Below are 22,191 nucleotides of genomic sequence, written 5' to 3'. Positions count from 1 at the left end.
AGAAAACGGGAGGTATGCTTAACAGTTACTTAGTTTTGGTACTCGTGGTCCTCCATATTGTAAAATGAGTTTGCCACCCCTGGTCTACATAAAAAACACAACACAGCGGGACTTTGCTGAGTGAACCTGACACCACAGCCGTGTATAAATAGTAAAATATGGGGCGAGCGTGCTCTGACTGCACTGCCCCGGACCTCAGTAATCCCACAGTGACATCTAGTGGCAACAGCCGTGAGTTGCTGCTTTTTCTTGTCCCACCATTTAAATTCCCAAACTTTATCGTCGCGTTTGGATTTCAGTCATGTCGTTATTATTCTTAGGCTTAAATATGAATAAATATGTATTTGGGGTATTAAATGGAAAACGCTTTTTAAATCAATGCAGTTTATCAGGAAAAAATAAAAAAATTCCTTCAGTGTGCACCAGCATGAACTCTGCCCATGCCCGGGGCCATATCTGAGAGGGGCGTGGACCACCGCGGAGCTCCTCCCCTCTCCAGGCTTCCGTCAGCGGGGCTGCTGCTGCTGCTGGACCGGAGCGAGTCGGCACCAACAACCAGCCGCTGGCTGCTCCTCCGTGCTGAGGGAAAACTCGGTGCAGCCAGGAGCCACCCCGTCATTTCTCACGGTCAACGACATGGCCTCCGACGGCATGGACGAGCGATCTCCGCTGCTGTCGGGCCCCAACTCCGAGAATGTGACCCCAACAGCTCCCCCGTACCTGCAGGATTCAAGTCCCCGAGGTAAACACGCCACACGCAGCACCCCGCCGCTTGCATGCTGAATCATTTTCAGGGCGTATCGAGTTTGTGTGAGTGCGTAAATAAAGCTGCAGCAAGGCGAGGCAAGGGCATCGCTGGGAAATCAGTCGGCAGCTGACTGAAAGGTGGAGCTTGCACTGTGAGAACTGGAGCAGTGGGTTATAGAGGAGAGGGGCCTGCGATAATACCAGCAGTACCATCAAACAGTGTTTTCAGTGCAGAGATTTCTACATCACGATTCACTGGGGCCTGCCGTGATTTTGTCCAGCAAAAAAAAAAGAAAGAAAGAAAGAAAGAAGGTATGAGCTGAAGCTCTGCAAAGCCTCAGTAGATTTTGGGTTGAGTGTTGACGTGGGAGCACTGAGGCATTGCAGATGGAGGCAGGCGAAGCATCCTTTTGTCCAGCTGCAGATCAACAAAAACACCCACAGGTGTGCCCTTTATGGGAGAAATAATGCAGCACGAGTTAAATGTCGTGTTCTCCTGTTTTTAATGATGGTGAGTTTTGCTCGTTTGCATGGTGAATGCACTGTAAGCGACGAGCTTGAGCCTTCTTGCATGATTTGCAGCTTTCATACAGCAGAAAACATAAACATGTAGGTTACAGCCCACAGTGCTTATTCTCAGGACTGGCAGCAGCTGTCTGCACTGACCTTTGCTCTGAATATAATCTCCTCAAATTCTCAATATATTCTTCTCCACAAGAAGAAAGACGAAGCAAAGTGCCTGTGGGAGCTGCAGAAATGCATGATCTCACATAGAGCCCTCCTTGTGTTTTGCTGGCATTAAATATTGATTCAGGCTGTACTTTGACTTCAGTTCACATTCTCTTGTTTGAGGATTAGATTTTGAGTGCTACTTTCAGTAGTATTTGACCTTTTTTCCTGTTTCTGCTTCTACGTTTTTGTCAGCAGCCTGACAGAAACAACGTTTCTTTGCTTTGCAGCAGCTCGGGATGGTCGGCAGCAAATGAATGGACTCATTGACCGTGTAAATCAGTTTAAGGAGCATTTCAGGCCAATTTCAAACAAACAGAGGAGAGAGAGAAGTGCTTGTTGTTCTCGAGAAGTCTAATCCCACAGAATTCATATTTCACCACGGGATTAAACTCTTAATGCTGGACTGTAATAATCTAAGAAGCAAGAGCCTGGCTGGATGCTAACACAGTGACACAGTTCCTCCCCCCTCCCTCTCTGCAGACTGGATTATTGGCTAATTCCAGTTTGGGTTTGTAAAATCAATTACTTTGATCCTAAAATGCCAAAACTGTGACATTTCCCAGAAACACAATGACTGTGATGCTGCTTTGACTAATGAGCAGCTGCATTAAGGCACTAAAGTGAGCTGTGGCTTGAATTTAAATTTTAGGATATCCATGTAATACTTGTTGTGTTCACTGGAATTATTCTGTAGTAGCAGGTAGAAATTCAGTGGTTCCTGCTTGTTGTTTTTGTTTTTTTTTGCCCTAAAATAATCAAAGAAAAACAAGCATGTCTGCCTCGTTTAAAATGAAGCTTTACCAGCTTCACATTATCAGGACTAATTAGTCTAAGGTGAAGTCATGAAACGTCAATATTTTAACAGGTTTCTTTATATGAAGAGATCCAGTTACCCTGCTATTACAATACCGAAATAGAAAGGTCTGATTCTTCTTGTTAGCAACTCATGGTCACTTTAACAGGTACACCTGTTCAACCGTTCATTAATGCAAATATCTAATCAGCCAGTTGCATGGCACTAACTCGGTGCATTGATGCATGAAGACGACTAACTGAGAATCAAACTGGAGAAGAAAGGTGCTTTAAGTGACTTTGAATGTGGCGTTGTTGTTGGAGTCAGACGAGCTGGTTTGAGTATTTCAGAAACTGCTCATCTACTGAGATTTTCCCCACACAACCGTCTATACAGTTTACAGAGATTTGTCAGAAAGTGAGAACAAATCCTGATCTGATAGAACGTCAATAGCAACTGAAAAAAGCAAACGACCAAGATATGGAGAACAGGATCTCTGAGTGCAGAACATTTTGAACCTTGAAGCAGATGAGCTACAGCAGCAGAAGATCACCCCAAGTGAGACTCCTGTCAGCTAATAACAGGAAACTGAGACTACAGTTCACACAAGCTCACCAAACCTGGACAACAGAAGACTGGAAGACTTGTGTGATGAGACTTGATGTTAGATGGTAAGGTTACTGACCACATCCATCGCTTTATGACCGCAGTGTACCCAGCCTCAGATTGTTGCTTCCAGCAGCCATAAACAGGTTTTTTTGAACATGACAGTGAGTTCACTGTGCAGGCGACAGATTTGCAGCAACTGTGTGATGCCATCATGTCAATATGGGCATTACACCATGGAGAAAGCACCTTGTTGAAACCATGAAGAGTTAAGGAAGCTCTGAAGGCAAAAAAAAGGGGTCCCATAAAATCCCGGAAAGGTGTACCTAATAAAATGTCTGGCAAGTGTATATAAATTCAGTTACATTACTTTGAAAAATCAGTTAATTTACTTTCTCACTAAAAAAACATTGTTATCTTGTTTTGTTTTGTTAGTAGTAGAAACTTTCAGTGTTTTATTTATCATGAAAACACAAAGTTAAAAATATTAACTTGCTGACTCCACCATTAAAGAGCTGCCTCCAAAGAGAGAGCAGCTACCGTGTGGAAGCGGGTGGGTTACAAGAACATGTGACCAATGACGAGTCTTTATCACAGGTCAGTGGAAGAGAAAAGTAATTCAGTCTAGTTAAAATAAATCAGTTATCAGTCACGGATTTGCAAACAGAGCCGACCGAACCCAATGCCCTGTCTGACTGATTAACACTAATCAGACGAGTGGAGGAGCTTTATTGATATCTGGCTGAACTGTTCATAGGTGGAAGCTGAGATGACTAAGGCAAAGAACTGCCCAGCCTGGAAAGACTCCTCCATGAATAAAGAGATCAGCTGTCGAGACATGCTGTCCTTTAGTAAATGAACACAACAGGAGACACGGTACAATAACATTGATCTTAACATGATAAAAGCTGACTTATCATCTGAATCAGAGCAGCACTTTATTAGAAGACAACCCAAACCAGTGTGCTTATACACAACCAAGATGTTTAGATTAATAATGTATTGTAATAGTGTAAAACATAGATGTAATTAAGGCACATTGTTTGCAATTTTTATACTGTGTCTTACACACATGCACTAAATGTCTACTAACGTAGCTGCTTTGGGAGAGAACTAGATTTTCTTTCAAATTAACTCTCAAATTTGTGGCTAGATCTTAAAGACTTCAGATTAAATCTAAAATGTTGGCTGTAGTGAGGGATGGGCAGACGCATTGTTGTGTCGGTAAAAGGAAAACTGTAGTATTATTTTAAGATTAAAGAGATAATTTTTTTCTTGCCACACAGAAAGGTCTCCAGAGCTGCTGGTGTCTGAATACCAGATGTTCAGCTTGGCATTCTATCCCACAAACCACAAGTGAAGTCATCGAGTCAATACCCTTAAAGCAGGACTGTATGTTGTGGTGTTGGTGGTGGTTGCAGCAGAGTCTTCTCGTCTTTCCTCTGGCTCCTTGTGAAAACCTATAGCTGCTGTCTTCAGTGTCAGACGTGCATTAAAACACACAAAGCAGCAAGAGGAGGAGAAACAGACCTGAGACTAAGTTGGGGTGGATACTAACACGGCAGAAATTTAGATTTAATCCTAAGGTGTTGTGGAATAATAAAAAATATTCTCCATCTGGTCGCACTGTGTTACATTTTAGATTAACAAAGCGTAGTAGAGGAGGATTCACTTAGCTTTGTTGTGTAATAAGAGCCACTCTGCTGCCTGAAACTCAGTGGGAGTGTCCAGTCTTGGCATGCTCGCGTCGTAGTCGTAGCCAGGTTCGCCCAAATGTAGACGGGTGTCCCATCTGTCCCTGTGGTGTCAACCGGTTCAGAGTCTCTAAATGTCGGAGCCAAGCACGTTTACCCACCGACCCATGCCATTATCTCATTCAGGGCGAGATTAGATTCTAATAATTAGTCGATTGTTAGATTGGATGGCTTCTTCGTGTCACTGAGCCGTCAGTCGGGTAAATGAAGCCAAACAAAGAGACTGTATATTCTGATATAGCTGGTTAATATTTTTTTGGAAAGAAGCTTGTCATGAATCCAGAAAGCATGTTTGCGTCCTCACTTTTTCTCCGGTGCCTAAACATATTTAGCTTCCTGTCATGGAGGGGGAAGAGCAGCAGCTCTACATACCACATCTGGATTTAGGAAATGTATTTTGGCATTTTAGTTTAGAAAAATGTGAGACTGACATCTGAATGAGTATTTAAGTGTTGATCGATATAAATATGATTTCAGCTTGCCAGAGCTTAAGAATATAGATGGCGTAATTACTGTATACTCACATGTTATTTAAACCTCTGCTCCTGTTAATTAAAATTAAACTGATAGAGGTATTATGGTTAATTGTGTAACTACAGATTTTATTGGCTTTAGCTACGTTACAGACAAGCAGAATTTTAAATATGCCACAAAGCCATTGTAGTAAAGGCAGTGGCTGGTGCAAGCCTGTAGATTAAATGTTAAAACTCTGAAATACAGACTAAATACACGAGGTTAATGTGGGATTAAACAGTACAGAGGTCATTATGGTGGCCACTGTAGTCAGTTCACAGTAGGCCTTGCAGACATAAAGAGAAAATCTTGTCTGTAAATGGCAGCCAGTTTAATTTGGCGACTTATTCAACTAATTCAACAGTGGAAAATAATCTTTAACAAAAACCTTCAAGTTTAGGTGGAATTATTCAGGTACTATAAATTATTCTGTTTCCAAAGTACAAACTGGACACACAAAGCCAATTTTTTGTTCATGAAGCTGCTTTTCTCCAGATGCATGCCATTAACATCTGGCTGTGTGCTTTGCCTTCCTCTTCTCAAAGCCGAACTACCTCCTCCTTACACAGCCATCGCCAGCCCCGATGCCGGCGGTGTGCCTGTCATCAACTGCCGCGTTTGCCAGTCGCTCATCAACCTGGACGGAAAGCTGCATCAGCACGTGGTCAAGTGCACTGTCTGCAATGAAGCTACAGTAAGTGGAGGCTACATCATCACAGGTGTCGACAAACTAAAACCGTAACAGTTCAACATTCGACTTTCCTCTGTATCTGTTACAGCCTAAATTCCCTGTTGAATTTTATTGTCAGGCACATTTTTGCATGAAAGAATGTTTGATTGACTTTCAGTGCTCACATTTGGACTGCTTTTTCCCCACCTTTGCTTCTTTGCCTGCCTTTATCGCTTAAACTGATGTTGACATTCGACCAAATTAATCAGGGCCTAAGGCTGCCAGTGTGACAAGGAGTGCAGGGAGAATGAATGACTGTCATCACCAGCACTCGGGTGGGAAATGCCATTAGCACAGCTGATATTTTTGGTCGTTATGCATCCACACGGACATCTTATATTATGCTACTCTGCACCAAAACGATGCACGGTTTAGCATCTGGCCTCGAGCTGTTGTATCTTACTGTAAATATAAAGTTAGAGAGTCACATGACCAGAACTTGATTTTAACCAGGAGTTTCTCCAAGTTTTGTTTGATTTACACAGGCAGCGCAAAAAAAGTACACTTGAAATATTTGTTTTTAAGTGTGTTTGTAATGGTTTCATTCAGAGGATGGTGGTTTATGTTGGTAATTGACTGTTACAGTTGTTGACACCAGCTCCAATGTCGTTTTTAAGAGGGTTTAGTCTGCTGTGATGGCTGGATACAGAAAATCTGAAATAGAGGATAAATTCTCCCCCGAGCTCATTCTGCTCATTCTGTGTTGAAGTATAACGTGAACTGTGGATGAGCTAAATTTAAAGCAGTGCATTCTTTACTGGTTGTGCTTGTGGTGCTGCTACTGTGAGAGCCCTGGATTTAAAGTGCACCTACAATTTATTTTTTTATATTTACAATTCTTTGATGAAGTATTCACCCCTTTCCTGAGTTCCTTTTGTTTTCACGTGTTTGTCACACTTAAATATTTGAGATCATTGTCTAATATTAAAATTTGTTCAAAGATAGCCCGAGTAAATACAAAATGCGATTTTGAAGTCATGATTATGATTTCATTTATTAAGGGAAAAAAAGCTATCCAGACCCACTTGACCCTGTGTGAAAAAGTACTTGTTTCTCTTGTTAAACCATGTTTTAACTGTGATTAACAACATGTTTTGCAAAGTTGAGTTTCATTTCACTGGTCACACTCAGGCCTGATTACTGGCTGAACTGTTGAATCGAGACATAACTTAAACAGAACCTGTCTGACAAAGTGAGGCTAAAAGATCTCAAAAAACAAAAAAGAAATAAAATCATTGACATCTGTCAGTCTGGAAATGGTTATAAAGCCATTTGTAAGGCTTTGGGACTCTAGTGAATTACAGTGAGAGCCATTATCCACAAATGGAGTCGCTGGCCTACCAAAATTTGTCCAAGAGCCCACGGACGACTCATTCTTGAGGTCTTAGAAGAACCCAGAACAACATTAAAGAGCTGCAGGCCTCACTTGCCTCAGCTAAGGTCATAGTTCATGATTCGACAATAAGAAAGATACTGGACAAAAATGGCATCGATGAGAGAGCTCATGCTGAAAAACTCTGTGGCAAAGATAAAAAATCTGCAAAGAAGATTGGGACGAAATTCCTCCACAGCAGTGGGAAAGACTCATTGTTATCACAGACACTTGAATGCAGTTCTTGCTGCCAAGGGTGGCACAACCAGTTAACATGTTTATGGGACAGTTACTTTGTCACTTAGAGCCAGGTAGGTTTTGATAACTTTTCCCTTAATAAATGAATTCATCATTTAAAAAGATTTTTTCTACTCTCAACTTTCAGATCATAGTGGTGTCAGTGGGCCCAATAACCCTAATGTGGTCACAGCTTTGTGGCTCCATGCAAACGTGCTCAACAGGTGCAACCAATCAGAAGAAACTTGCTTAAAGGAGTTGTACTTTACTACTGAAACCAAAACTTTTCTAAGCATAGCAGTTTTAACTCATAGTTTTTTATGTTTCTTTTAGCCCATTAAGAATCCCCCTACAGGGAAGAAGTATGTGCGGTGTCCCTGCAACTGCCTGCTCATCTGTAAAGACACATCCAGAAGGATAGGATGTCCTCGACCAAACTGGTACGGAACAAGAAGAAACATTCAGACAGTTTACCCCACTGATGCAATAAGCCACACAGTGCTTCAAAACTGAATCTGGGGCTGTGGCAACATGTTGGCTCTGTAACAAGTCAAACAGTCGCGTAAGGTAAGGTAAGGTAAAGACCAAGGAGCTTGGAAAGAAAAGCGTGTGGACTTCTCTAAGTTTCTTGAGGATGTAAGAAGCTTTTCGGATGAGAGGTGAAATATCTCTTTAAAAAAACCATTAGAACATTACATTAAAACATTAGAGGTTATCTAGGTCTTTATGCCTTTAAGAAATTCCTGCAGTTTAACTAGTTGGTGTGTGTCTTCTAGCTTCATACATGGATAAAGCTGCATATCATCTGCTAAGCACTGAAAATTTATGCTGTGCTTTCGAATGACAGTGTCCAAGGGAAGGATGTATAATGTAAAAAGAATTGATCCCAGCATGAAACTCTGTGGAACTCCATAATGAACCTTAGTATGTAAACAAGACTCGCTGATCACATGAACCAGTTGGAGTTTTAGTTTTATCTATATCAGTTATTATTAATCATAAATGTCTTCTTGGTTCCTCTGACAGCAGACGCATCATCAACCTGAGCCCAGTGATGGTGATCCCCGAGGAGCAACCCGCCCAGCCAGCGCTGCCCATCCAACCCGAGGGAATGAGAGTGGTCTGTGGCCACTGTGGCAACACCTTCCTAGTATGTAAACCTGCAAATACAACCATCCTCAGTCAGGCACAGGCTTATTAATGCAGAATCTCATTGCTGTGCTGTTGTTGGTACGTGCATATATACGTAATTTTGAGAGCCTCGCCATATGTTCATGTTTACAGAAAACTACTGCAGTAAATAGATAAATTGCTGAAGGATTGTCTGCTAACTAGTTGTACTTTATGTGCGGTCAGCTATTCATTAAAAGCACAGAATTAGACATCTGCGCGTGGCTGGCATGCATTTTCTGCATGTTTTCTTTCATTGCGTGTCTCACCAAACATCCTGAGTACCTCTTGACTGAGCATGGCCGCACCTTTCCACACAAGTTTCCCTCTCTAACATGCTCTCAACCTGCTTTTTGCAGAGTTTTCTAATCTCGGATAAAAATGGCTTCCTGCCACTCTTTGTTGATGTTACTATCAGTGCATTTGACATGTTTGGGTTGAGTGTAACATGTCACACATGCATTTAATATTTCACATAAGCAAGGTTATGTACACAACCTGAGCCATTGAGTCAGTGTGACACAGACTCGAATGTAAGAAAAATAAAGTCAGTGCTGTTTTCCTCTTAACATCTGCACATTGCTGCTTGCGGCATCTGCAGGGCAGTGAGGACGCCAGGACATCACAGCCTATGTCTGGTCTCCCCAGTGATGGCTCTCCACCAGCACAACAACAGGTTGAGAAAGCTGGTCTTACTGGTGGACTTATTAACAACAGCCTAACCCGCTCCAGCTCAATTTGTGGCCTTATTTACTCTGACTTTGTGAACATCTGGCTTTGAGCAGAGCTTTGATCAATTAAAAAAATAAAATGTAAATTTTTTTTAATGCATTAGGCTCTAGAAGTCTGCGCTAAATTGTTTCTTTTTTATTGCCGCTTGCTTACCTTTAGGTATTTAATTTATTGTTATTTCTAACCTGAAGCCAGATGTTGTCACATGTTTAACTTCACCGTGACCCTTGAATTAATATGATTTGGAGTGATTTAACACTAGATGAAATATCAACTAACGAATTATGACTCTGTGTGCTAACTTAGCAAGAGTGCAGGATAGATTTAGACGGTTCATTAAAACTGTTTCAGATCATTTCCAGTAAGCCTTTTGCTGATTTGTTGTTTCTAAAAAGAGTAAGATTGTAGTGTTTCGTTTCATTTCTGTGAGCCTGTGCATGCGTGTGTGTCTCCGTGCGTGTATACGTTTTCTTTGTGCCTTAAAATGAAAATGCTGATTTCTTTTTATTCCCTCACAGTGGATGGAGCTTCGATTTAACACGCTAGCCAAGTGTCCCCACTGCAAAAAAATGTGAGTCCATCAAACTTTCACACAGAGTTCCCCTTCACACAGTCGCTTTAAGTGGATATCTGCATGTTTATATTCTGAATCAGTAGGCACAAACCAAGTTTTAATGAATGGGAGTTTTCTGGTTTCTGCATGCTTTAGTAGCATAAAGCTGAACTTTGGAGTAGGCTGTTCATGCAGAGAGCAAAAGAACAGTGGCATTTGCCAAAATGCAATCTTTAATCTTTAATGAGATCTGTGCTCACAGCCCAGCACTGTGCAGCTTGACAGGACCTCTCCAGAAAACACCAGAACTAACAGGTTCACCACTGGAGCCCCATTTTCTTCACAGAGGAGAGCAGATTCACACTGAGCACACATGACAGATACCACGCCATCTCCAGACTCTTTCACATGTGTATATTTATCTTCATAATGAATGACTGAATTAGTCTTTGTTGCGGGGTGGGGAGGAACACCATGACATTCCCATACATCTCACCAGCATGTACTGGGCTGATCCTGATGGGATATACCTGGAACACCTCACCTTGGAGCCACCCAGGAGGCATCCTGGTTAGACAGGAGTAAAAAACAAAAAATTAAACAAAAAAGCTAAAAAAAACCAAACAAACAAGCATAAAAAATAAAAGTAAAATTCAGGAAGGAAAAAACATTAAGTTCACTTTCCTTCAAATAGACAGCTGTACCAGTGTCTTCACAGCTGGCATCGGTAACAGTTCTAAATCTTGTGTTTGATAAACCCAAAGTTTGATAGTTTCTTGTGGTTTTCTTTCTACACTGAACAAAAATATAAACGCAACACTTTTGTTTTTGCTCCCATTCCCCATGGGATGGACGTAGAGACCTAAAATTCATTCCAGATACACAATATAACCATCCCTCCCAAACAGTGGTCACAAATCAGTCCAAATGTGTGGTAGTGGGCACATCTGCTATATTGAGATAATCCATTCCACCTCACAGGTGTGCCACATCAGGATGCTGATCTGACATCATGAGTAGTGCACAGGTGTACCTCAGACTGCCCACAACAAAAGGCCACCCTGGAATGTGCAGTTTTGTCTCACAGCAAAATGCCACAGATGCCACAAGCAATGAGGGAGCGTGCAATTGGCATGCTGACAGCAGGAATGTCAACCAGATCTGTCGCCCGTGCATTGAATGTTCATTTCTCAACCATAAGCCGTCTCCACAGGCGTTTCAGAGAATATGGCAGCACATACAACCGGCCTCACAACCGCAGACCTCGTGTAACCACACCAGCCCAGGACCTCCACATCCAGCAGGTTCACCTCCAAGATCGTCTGAGACCAGCCACCCAGACAGCTGCTGGAACAATTGGTTTGCACAACCAAACAATTTCTGCACAAACTGTCAGAAACCGTCTCAGGGACGCTCAACTGCATGCCCGTCGTCCTCATCGGGGTCTTGACCTGACTCCAGCTCGTCGCCGTAACAGACTTGTGTGGGCAAATGCTCACATTCAATGGCGTCTGGCACGTTGGAGAGGTGTGCGCTTCACGGATGAATCATGGTTCACATTGTTCAGGGCAGATGGCAGCTGAGAATGTCCCAGTTCTTGCATGGCCAGCATACTCACCGGACATGTCACCCATTGAGCATGTTCGGGATGTGCTTGACACGCCGGACAGTACCAGTTCCCACGAATATCCAACAACCTCGCACAGCCATTGAAGTGGAGTGGACCAACATTCCACAGGCCACAATTGACAATCTGATAGACTCCATGCAACGATGTGTTGCACTGCATGAGGCAAATGGTGGTCACACCAGATACTGACCGGTTCTGGGTCCCCAGACCCCCAATAGCGCAAAAAACTGCACATTCCAGGGTGGCCTTTTGTTGTGGGCAGTCTGAGGTACACCTGTGCACTACTCATGATGTCAGATCAGCATCCTGATGTGGCACACCTGTGAGGTGGGATGGATTATCTCAATATAGCAGATGTGCCCACTACCACACATTTGGACTGATTTGTGACCAATGTTTGGGAGGGATGGTTATATTGTGTATCTGGAATGAATTTTAGGTCTCTACGTCCATCCCATGGGGAATGGGAGCAAAAACAAAAGTGTTGCGTTTATATTTTTGTTCAGTGTATTATCGCAACTGTTGTTGGCATTTGGTGCCATACAAATAAAATTAAATTGAATGAACTCATTCATGCTGTACGTGAACATCAGCTGTGCTTCAGAGCTCTTCTGCTGAGAAAGTAAACTTCCCATGTGTTTCTCCTCATTTCTGCTGTGTGCTGCACAATGCAGTTCTGCTTTAAAAACTACAGTAAGTAAAAAAAAAAAAGTGTTAACTACATTTTATTTTCAGATGTCAGTTTCCAATTTAATCTGGGAAAATTGTCAGGTTAGCCCGTTAACTATGAAAATGTCTGGTTTGTTTTTTCCAACTTCATGATTTTGCAGTTACAGAAAGGAAGCCACTAATTTTACTTCATGTCTCATAGAAAGAAGTACTGCAGTCTGCTTTTTGTTAAAATGCATTTCATTATATTACAATTGCATTGTCTAATGCAGCTCCTGGGATGCAGTTTTAGTGCTTATGATAAAGCCAGAGGAGGTTTACAGCTCTGCAGTTAGTCAGCAGAGCAATGGTGACTTTTACCACCGTGCCCTGTTATGTTTGTTGACATCCTTCTGTAACTGAGTTCCTGTGGCTCTTAAACACTTCCACTCTGCAATAGCATCACTTACAGCTAATTGTGAAATGTCTGGAAAGGAAGAAATTTCACAAACTGACTTGTTGCAACTGTGACATCCTATTACAGCACCACGCTCCGAATTTAGAGCAACTCATTCTATCACAAATGTTTGTAAAGGCAGACTTTTGTCCACATAATGTACACAGAAACATTGAAAACAACGTGCAAGCTGAAAGTAACAACTTTCAGGAGCCTACACTGTTACATTTGATTGTAAAATAAAAATAAAAAGAACCCATTAATTAGCTGCCCCAAACAGGAGATTATAGAAAATAACTTTGAATTGCAGGATGCCCTTCCTGATGCAACCCCAGACACATTCATGTCTCGTCCCAGCATTGAACCAGACATCCTATGCTTCTTAAGCAAATGTGTAAACCACTACACTATAGAGCCAACTAGTGAACACATGCAAATCGGTATGATTCATTATATCCACTGAGCTTTGTGAAATCTAAATTTGGTCAGCAGAGTGAAGCTGAGGCTGTGTGAAACACTGTACAGTGTTGTTACACTAAAATCCCCACACAGCTTACTTTAAAGTTATTTATCTTTATTTATTGGAGAAGTAATTCACCATGAAGGCATACTGCACATGAGAAAAAGCAGAATAGAAAAAAACATAGACATTTCACTTCTGTATAGGCATTAACACTTCGCCATGTAGAGCTGTGGTCTAGTATGACTCAACTATGAAACCAAACACTTGAATACCAGGAGAAAAAAAGAGGGTGTGGGGCGATCGTGGCTCAAGAGTTGGGAGTTCGCCTTGTAATTAGAAGGTTGCCGGTTCGAGCCCTGGCTTGGACAGTCTCGGTCGTTGTGTCCTTGGGCAAGACACTTCACCCGTTGCCTACTGGTGGTGGTCAGAGGGCCCGGTGGCGCCAGTGTCCGGCAGGCTCGCCTCTGTCAGTGCGCCCCAGGGGAGCTGTGGCTGCAATGTAGCTTGCCATCACCAGTGTGTGAATGTGTGTGTGAATGGGTGGATGACTGGATGTTTAAAGCGCTTTGGGGTCCTTAGGGACTAGTAAAGCGCTATACAAATACAGGCCATTTACCATTACCTATTGAATTTATGTTTAAATTCACTGAGATGCAAAGGTTTAGAGGGCTGGATTTGCAGTTCTTGGAAGGAGGAGGGGAGGTAAGCAAGGCTAATCTAGACGTGTGACACGTATTAAAGTTTGGCCTCACATGTAATGTTAGTGGTATGAGGGTCACAGGTCTGAGGAGAGGAGGAGGGGTCACCTCAGAGGTTTTTGTCCTAATGAGATGATGCAGACAGTGATGGTGAGATAAGCAGCAACTATAACATGACACTACTTCTACCCTTGTTTTCTGTGTAGTTGGCTGATGTACTTCTTTAAGTCAGTGAACTTCATTTATTATCTCTGTGCAATACTTTTACCACTCATAGCTTTTCCAAAAATTCCTATCATCGTCTCTCTCATCCTAAAACCCCCTTTCCTTCTTTATTACAGACATAAAGGCTGAGCTAAATATTTTCCCTTAATTCTCATTGAGGAACTGAAACTTCTGTTCTAGTAACACCTTTCCAAAGAGAAGTCCTCTTAATTTAAGCAGATAAAACGGTAGTAATTTCCCTCTTCTGTCTACATTACTAAAATGAAGAGATGGTTCTAGTTCACTGAATAAACAGCTAGTAAAAGAAACAGGGGATGTGAATGCAGTAGAAAAAAAAGTAGAAGGCAGTAAATCAGGTGACCAGGCACCCCTAAGCCATCTGAATGCCAGTGATCCCTGAAGAATGCTTCAGTCCTGTCACATGAGAGGCATGTGAGAGCTGAGTGGGGGAAGGAAAGTGAAATTATAGTAAAGTTATGCCAGTCTGCTGCTTCAAGGCAGTTGAACTGTGTTTGTTTAGAGGCTGGATGGAGTGGAGGTTGTTTGGAGCTGGACATGTGACCGTCCTGGAGCGCTTACAAGTGTAACTTAAAAAAGGAAGTGAGACTTTTGGCAAACAGATTTATCATCAGAGCATGGTGAAGTAAGATCACTGGGACAATGTGTGGGGACTTCCACTGGATTACAAAATAAAAAAAATAAATAAGACAGTGTAACATCTACATGTAGTTTGTATGTTTCAGTCTGTATCCGTGTGGAAACCCTCTAAATGTTTCTCCCCAATTTCTTTCTTTTCTCAATCTCTCTCTGCAGATCCTCCGTCGGCAGTGCGCTCCCTAGGAGGCGCTGTTGTGCTTATATAACTATAGGAATGATCTGCATTTTCATTGGAGTGGGTTTAACAGTAAGTACGCTTTGATCAGTTTGTGCAGATACTATCCAAGTAAGTAAGTCACTCTTTTGACAATGAAAATGGACAAAAGCCACCAAGTTAGCTCAGTACAAGCAAGATGTACAGTGGGGCAAAAAAGTATTTAGTCAGCCACCGATTGTGCAAGTTCCCCCACTTAAAATGATGACAGAGGTCAGTAATTTGCACCAGAGGTACACTTCAACTGTGAGAGACAGAATGTGAAAAAAAAATCCATGAATTCACATGGTAGGATTTGTAAATCAGGGTGGAAAATAAGTATTTGGTCACCTCAAACAAGGAAAATCTCTGGCTCTCACAGACCTGTAACGTCTTCTGTAAGAAGCTTTTCTGTCCCCCACTCGTTACCTGTATGAATGGCACCTGTTTGAACTCATCATCTGTATAAAAGACACCTGTCCACAGCCTCAAACAGTCAGACTCCAAACTCCGCCATGGCCAAGACCAAAGAGCTTTTGAAGGACACCAGGAAAAGTATTGTAGACCTGCACCAGACTGGGAAGAGTGAATCTACAATAGGCAAGCAGCTTGGTGTGAAAAAATCAACTGTGGGAGCAATCATCAGAAAATGGAAGACATACAAGACCACTGATAATCTCCCTCGATCTGGGGCTCCACGCAAGATCTCATCCCGTGGGGTCAAAATGATCATGAGAACGGTGAGCAAAGATCCCAGAACCACACGGGGGGACCTGGTGAATGACCTGCAGAGAGCTGGGACCAAAGTAACAAAGGTCACCATCAGTAACACACTACAACGGCAGGGAATCAAATCCCGCAGTGCCAGACGTGTTCCGCTGCTGAAGCCAGTGCATGTCCAGGCCCATCTGAAGTTTGCCAGAGAGCACATGGATGATACAGCAGAGGATTGGGAGAATGTCATGTGGTCAGATGAAACCAAAGTAGAACTTTTTGGTATAAACTCAACTCGTCGTGTTTGGAGGAAGAAGAATACTGAGTTGCATCCCAAGAACACCATACCTACTGTGAAGCATGGGGGTGGAAACATCATGCTATGGGGCTGTTTTTCTGCCAAGGGGACAGGACGACTGATCCGTGTTAAGGACAGAATGAATGGGGCCATGTATCGTGAGATTTTGAGCCAAAACCTCCTTCCATCAGTGAGAACTTTGAAGATGAAACGAGGCTGGGTCTTCCAACATGACAATGATCCAAAACACACCGCCCGGGCAACAAAGGCGTGGCTCCGTAAGAAGCATTTGAAAGTCCTGGAGTGGCCTAGCCAGTCTCCAGACCTCAACCCCATAGAAAATCTGTGGCGGGAGTTGAAAGTCCGTGTTGCTCGGCGACAGCCCCAAAACATCACTGCTCTCGAGAAGATCTGCATGGAGGAATGGGCCAAAATACCAGCTACTGTGTGTGCAAACCTGGTAAAGACCTATAGTAAACGTTTGACCTCTGTTATTGCCAACAAAGGTTATGTTACAAAGTATTGAGTTGTATTTTTGTTATTGACCAAATACTTATTTTCCACCCTGATTTACGAATAAATTCTTTACAAATCCTACCATGTGGATTCATGGATTTTTTTTTTCACATTCTGTCTCTCACAGTTGAAGTGTACCTCTGGTGCAAATTACTGACCTCTGTCATCATTTTAGGTGGGGGAACTTGCACAATCGGTGGCTGACCAAATACTTTTTTGCCCCACTGTAACTGTAACTGAGCTAAAGTGAAATAAGGGTAAAACAACAAAACGTCACAAAAAGAGAATCTGATCTGCATCATATTTCATGACACAGCAGTAGAGACTTTAAACTCTAAACCACAATTCACTCCCTCCATGTGGAGGTGCTAGAGGACGAGTCTTCAGCAGCATCACCCAGTGGGGTTCACAAATTGTCAATGAAAAACTTCAGTGTAGAGCATTTGTATTTATCTGTACTTTATGAATAGGAGTAAAGATCTGGAAATTTCCATCAGACACTGGTGTTGTGACCTGAGAAAATGAAAACTGTATATATGTTTTAGAGATGACGAGAAAGATAAAAGTGACAAATCTACAAAACATCCAATGCATTTCCAACCACGCCTTGTTCAGTGTTTCACAGAAACATATTTAATATAATGAGCTTATACTTTTGCATTTCAGCTGAGGCATGGTCTCACAGGCTGGCCAAAAAAAAAGTGATTGTCCGGTTGGCTGCAGTAGTTTTTTGTCTTTGGCTGGGTGATATTAGTTGCAGAAGGTGCAGCACCAAAACTATCCTTTTCACTGCTTTGGTTGCTAACAGATTGCAGCAGTTTCCTATAGTTTGTTTGGAAGATGCCAACTTATCTGTCGCTAACCAACTACTGAGTGGTAGTGAAATTCGCAAAGGTGCTGTACAAATCATAAATGGACATCATTCCCCTTGAAAGTAAAAGTTGTGCCTTATCAGAAGGCACCATGTTTCAAAACATGCAGCTTTTACTGTGAGGGTAACTGTGTCTGTTTTAAGGTTTCCCAGTTTCACTCCTGCTTAGAAAGCAATTAGCAAGGATTTGCAAATAACTTGATAAACTACGAGCAGCCACGGCAAAATACAAGTGACCAAAGCAAACACAAGGAGGATTTCTGTGCAGGGAATACACTTTTCCCCCTAGCGCCTGCTTGCTGCCAGGCAGTCGCCCACTGATCTCTAGCCTTTTATGACTGGAGCCTAATCTGACAAAATGCATATAAGGGGATCTTTTTAAATACAAATCGATGATCTGTATTTCTATAGGTGTAACTATGATTTCCTCCATGCTGTCTTCTTCCTCCCTCCCCCCATTATGTGTAATTATAGGTCGGCACTCGGGACTTCGCCAGACGTTACAACGCCACCTACGTGTCCTGGGCATTTGCCTATCTGCTGGGCCTCATCTGTCTGATACGTGCCTGCTACTGGGGGGCTATCAAAGTGAGCTACCCAGAGAATAGCTTCGCCTAGAGTGATCAGAACATGTGCACGGCTGGAAGAACAAAACTTCACTTTTAGTTTTTTCATCTTGCTCAGATTTCAGTCATGTTCGGCGAAGTGGAACATCTGTAGAGTGAATGGACAGGAGTTTGTTCAAGAAAGAGTATGCTGGTGATTTTTCTTCATGTTCCGTTTGTGTCTGGAATATTTTTGACTTACTGAACAAACCTACTGCCTGTCAGTCAGTCCTGTACCGGTCCACTGAGACTCAAATCCAGTCCAAGTCTCCTAAAATTGTTCAAAGTACAGAATTAAGAAATTGAAATGATTTTTCTTGATGAATGCCTGAATTAATTGGTTCACATGCTGATTTTAGAAATGATAGTGCAAGAGACTGGCTGGGTTTAGGATTTTTTTTTTTAAAATCAGTTTTCTTTCCTTCAGCAGCCTGAATGACGTGACTGCACCCACTTGATTTTTCTCGTTACCGACCAGACCAAATTGAAACAACCTAAGAACAGTTTTCCCATTGCACTACAATTATATGCAATTGTGTTGTTTTGCTGCTAGTTAATGTCCAGCTGCAGAAAGCTGCATATTCATACTGCATTGTAACCATTTCTCATGCCTGTGTACACTGACATAGTATTGCTATATGATTTTAACTCCTGAAAATGTTGATTTTTGAGGAGAAATTATCCTTAAATACCCATGTGTGCCAACTTTGCTTCCAAGTGTTTAGTCAGGAAGAGTGTCAGATCAAGAGGAGCTTGTGTTTTTTTTTTTTTTTTTAAAAAAAAATCATTTCTTTGTGCCATGCAGCTTTTAACTCACTACAGCAATAACCAGTTTGAGTTGTTATGAAGCTTCCTGGTCCTCTGTCCCCAAGCTTTTCACCGTTACCTTCTCAAAATTATCCACAAAAACAAAACAAAACATGGTGACTCACGTTTGCATGCCAACTTTTTTTTCTCTTCCAGTTTTAGAGGTAGTTGAAGCCTATGATGTTCCTGTCTTTGCTCCTTCTGCCTGTGAGTTAGAATGTAAACCCTCCTCCCTTTGCTTATATCGCTGCTCTTTGACCTTCAGTGAACTCTGTCTAGCTAGCATTGCTATATGCTAACTCAGCATCCTATCTCTTGACCTTGACCGGTGGGCACAGTTCAAACTCCTAACCTTGTTTTGAATGTGATTATGACGATGAAGCAGAAAATACTAAGAAATACTTTGTACATAGTTCAAATTCAGTACTTGGGTAAGTGAGTATGTATGTAGCGTGAGCTAGAAGGTAAAGTTGGCTTTTTAAAAATGATAATTTATCAATAAAAAAAAAAAAAAATCTGCCTGTGCTGATTTGTTTGTTTGTTGAGTGAGATCAGAGTTTAAGGATAAAATATTGGCCGCTCGTTGTGTGATGAAGCAAATAGAACCAAATCAACAGCAAAAAGCAGTCTGCAAAGGTTTCTGTAGGATTACCACACAGCTATGCTGGTCCCTTTTTTCTAATGCTAAACTAGTTTTGCTTTTCTGGCAAGTCTGCAGCTGTTTTATTTATTGTTCAGTCTTTCAACAGTACTACCAAGAGATCTTACTAAAAATAGTCTTTGGCTCACCAGAAGTAATTCATGTTTCACTGGACTGAATTCTGATGCGTTTTTGCTAATCTAACAAATGCCCAGTTCAATAATGCAAGAAAGACAAGGAAAGCTGGAAAGAAAACATACAATGATTTTGCACCCTAATTTATGAGGTAGTCCGGCGTTGTGATTTTATTGTCATCAGAAGAAGATTTCAGAAAACGAGAAGAAATAAGCGGTAGTTAATTGTTTTAAGTCTAGCTGTATTTTCCAGGTGAGTCTTCAGCCAGTTAACTGTTCAGTTTTTTTTTTGCAGTAGCCGACCTACTATAGTGATGTGTAATACCAATTTTTTTTCTTTTCTGATCTGATACCAAGTAAACGCAAACAAGCAAACTTTATTACAACAAGCAATAAGGTTAAACACTACACAAGCTGTACAAGTACATTGTAAGAACACAGATCTGTTAATTAATGGCAAGTAACAGAGTAATAAAATATAATTTCACTTGATAATGGTGACAAACTGCTTGGACAATTTGGTTCTCCTTTTAAATCAGAATAGTACAGTGGCCCTGAGAGGCCAAACAGACTGCAGCTTCAGAAAACACCAGCAATAAGAAAAACACTGAAAAAGCACACAAAACAAAACGGAAATAGGAAAAACGAAGACACAAATAGGATAAACAAAAACAGAAATAGGAAAAAACAAGGGAAGTGTTTCCAGGGAGACAATAACCCGACGGACCAGTTGCAGGAACCCAAAACATGGTAGGCGTGTTTCATCATGATTCATATAATACTGATGACGGATTTTTAGGCTAATAGTTAGTCTAACACACTTACCTCTCCTCTTTTCTTTCTTCGCAAAACCAATAGGTCCTCCACTTTTAAGCGTCTCCCAGCGCAATGCTTAGCATATTTTGGTTCCTGCAACTGGTCTGTCGGGTTATATTCTCCCCCGAAACACATCCCTTGTGCTTTTGGAAATCAGATTTTTTCCTATTTCTGTTGTGTTTTGTGTGCTTTTGCAACGTTTTTCTTAATGCTGGTGTTTTCTTAAGTTGCAGTCCATTTGGCCTGTCAGGGCCACCGTAGAATAGCATCAAATCAGTGAAACATCTGGGATATTGATCTGCTCACTGAAGTAGCTGGTGGACTTTACAGGTGCAACAATGAGACAACCTCCAAATCAGAACCAAAATGAAAACTACAGAGGAAATTCCAAGAGACAATTACACAAGAAAAAGCTGGACAGGGCCATAGAAGGTCTTTTGAGCCCAACTGGCATTTCCCATAGAATACTAGGAATTGGCAAGTCCACCACTGATGAGAGCAGGTTCACCCTGAGAACATGTGACAGATGTGAAAGGGTCTGGAGAAGCTGTGGTAAACATTATGCTGCCTGTAATATCATTTAGTATGACCGGTTTGGCGGTGGTTCAGTGATGGTGCGGGAAGGCTGTGTGCACATGTGTCTTTGTCTTTCTGTGTGTCACTAGTGGGACTGTCACCCTTTGGCTCTTGGCACCCCATCTAGGGCCTCCTTACTTCTCATGCTGGGGTAGATGCACAGATGTCACCAAGATGTGTGGCCTCAGGTGTTCGGTACCCCCGGGGCCTGCAGATGGCGCTGTTGTCCTGGTTCCATCTCTGTCTGCCCCCAGGCCTCACCCCCCCTCTCTCTCTCATTCACTCACCAGCGGTGGATAGCGGTGGTAGAGAAACTTTCTTAGGGTGGCAAAATCAAAGCTTCTTTTGGTTAAAATACATCAAATGCAGTCAGAACACATGTTTTATATAAATATAGTCCATAACTTTATTTTCTTTGGCCCAGATAATTAAAGATTTCTGTTACATAAAACATGAATTTTCATTTTATATACACTGTACAGTCTACATGATAACTGTGTAGCCCAATAAGTATAAAATCAATAAAAGCAACACAACATGGAGTGGTTCATTTGGTTCAAACCCAAGTCTAACTTAAGTTTCACACTCTTTTGTTTTATTATTAGAAATAATCAAATTGTTACATGCTTAAATTTACACAAAATGCAAGAAATCCGTTCTGTCATGAAATGATAAAGTTATATACAACTATTTACCTAAAATGCAGCCACTGCATCTTTAGGTTTTTTGTACAACCATTTAAGAATACTACTAAAACTAAAATGAGAGATCAATCAGGTGTCACATTAAGATGCCACACAAATTATTTGTGCCAGTGCAAAAAACACTTTGACAGAGAGAACACCAAAGAGATAAAACCAGGTCTGACAGCAGGAGGTGTATCTCTCCTCCTGTTTTTCACCTGGAGCCAGTGTTTACATTGCAGTCTGCCTTTGTGGGTTTTTGGCCAGCAACTGTGACATTCAGAAGTCGCCTCACAGAACAACACAACACACTCCAAACACGCTAAATGCCACCGTCACTTCCAAAACTTTATCCTCTTCCTAAATAACCAAATCCCAAGTGTTGCCAAATAATTTTTATCAGTCAACATGGAACACCTTTACAACAGTAGGAAAGGAGTGGCATTTTTTTCCTTTTTTTTTTGCACTGTCCATCACGCATTTTTTTTTTTTTTTATCACAACTGTGATTGGATTATCAATAAAATGAAAAAACTGGTATATAGTTTTAAGTCTGAGCTTTCAACACAAGTTGAAACACACTCGCGGCTGCATCTAGTTGCTTTGATATCTTAAATCTGTC

The 22,191-nt window shown here is 41.7% G+C and overlaps 1 protein-coding gene across 3 annotated transcripts; it reads left to right on the top strand.

Moving 5' to 3' along the window:
* The first annotated feature begins 526 nt into the window (after nt 1–526).
* Nucleotides 527–18,684, top strand: pip4p2 (phosphatidylinositol-4,5-bisphosphate 4-phosphatase 2). 3 transcript variants are annotated; one of them, XM_085346301.1, is made up of 8 exons: nt 527–742; nt 5,715–5,839; nt 7,818–7,924; nt 8,511–8,634; nt 9,256–9,330; nt 9,905–9,957; nt 14,874–14,964; nt 17,784–18,684. In XM_085346301.1, exons 1-8 carry the CDS (start codon nt 637–639, stop codon nt 17,925–17,927), a joined length of 825 nt encoding a protein of 274 aa, XP_085202427.1. In that variant the 5' UTR covers nt 527–636; the 3' UTR covers nt 17,928–18,684. The 3 variants fall into 3 exon arrangements, with proteins under 3 accessions (XP_085202427.1, XP_085202426.1, XP_085202428.1); XM_085346300.1 differs by having other exon boundaries at nt 5,691–5,839; XM_085346302.1 differs by lacking the exon at nt 9,256–9,330 and having other exon boundaries at nt 5,691–5,839.
* The last annotated feature ends 3,507 nt before the right edge of the window (nt 18,685–22,191 follow it).

This window comes from Diplotaxodon limnothrissa, linkage group LG22 (genome assembly GCF_057381915.1).
Source record: "Diplotaxodon limnothrissa isolate DT_005_m linkage group LG22, D_limnothrissa_male_GT1.1, whole genome shotgun sequence".
Lineage (NCBI taxonomy): Eukaryota > Metazoa > Chordata > Actinopteri > Cichliformes > Cichlidae > Diplotaxodon > Diplotaxodon limnothrissa.
This window is presented reverse-complemented; position numbering and strand designations above follow the sequence as displayed.

Bases quoted from the DNA above. Each gene is read 5' to 3' on its own strand.
- pip4p2 (XM_085346300.1), top strand. From the start codon at position 637: ATGGCCTCCGACGGCATGGACGAGCGATCTCCGCTGCTGTCGGGCCCC. The intron at 9,331-9,904 runs GTTGAGAAAGCT...ATTCCCTCACAG, and splicing joins CTCCACCAGCACAACAACAG to TGGATGGAGCTTCGATTTAA. The intron at 14,965-17,783 runs GTAAGTACGCTT...GTGTAATTATAG, and splicing joins TCATTGGAGTGGGTTTAACA to GTCGGCACTCGGGACTTCGC.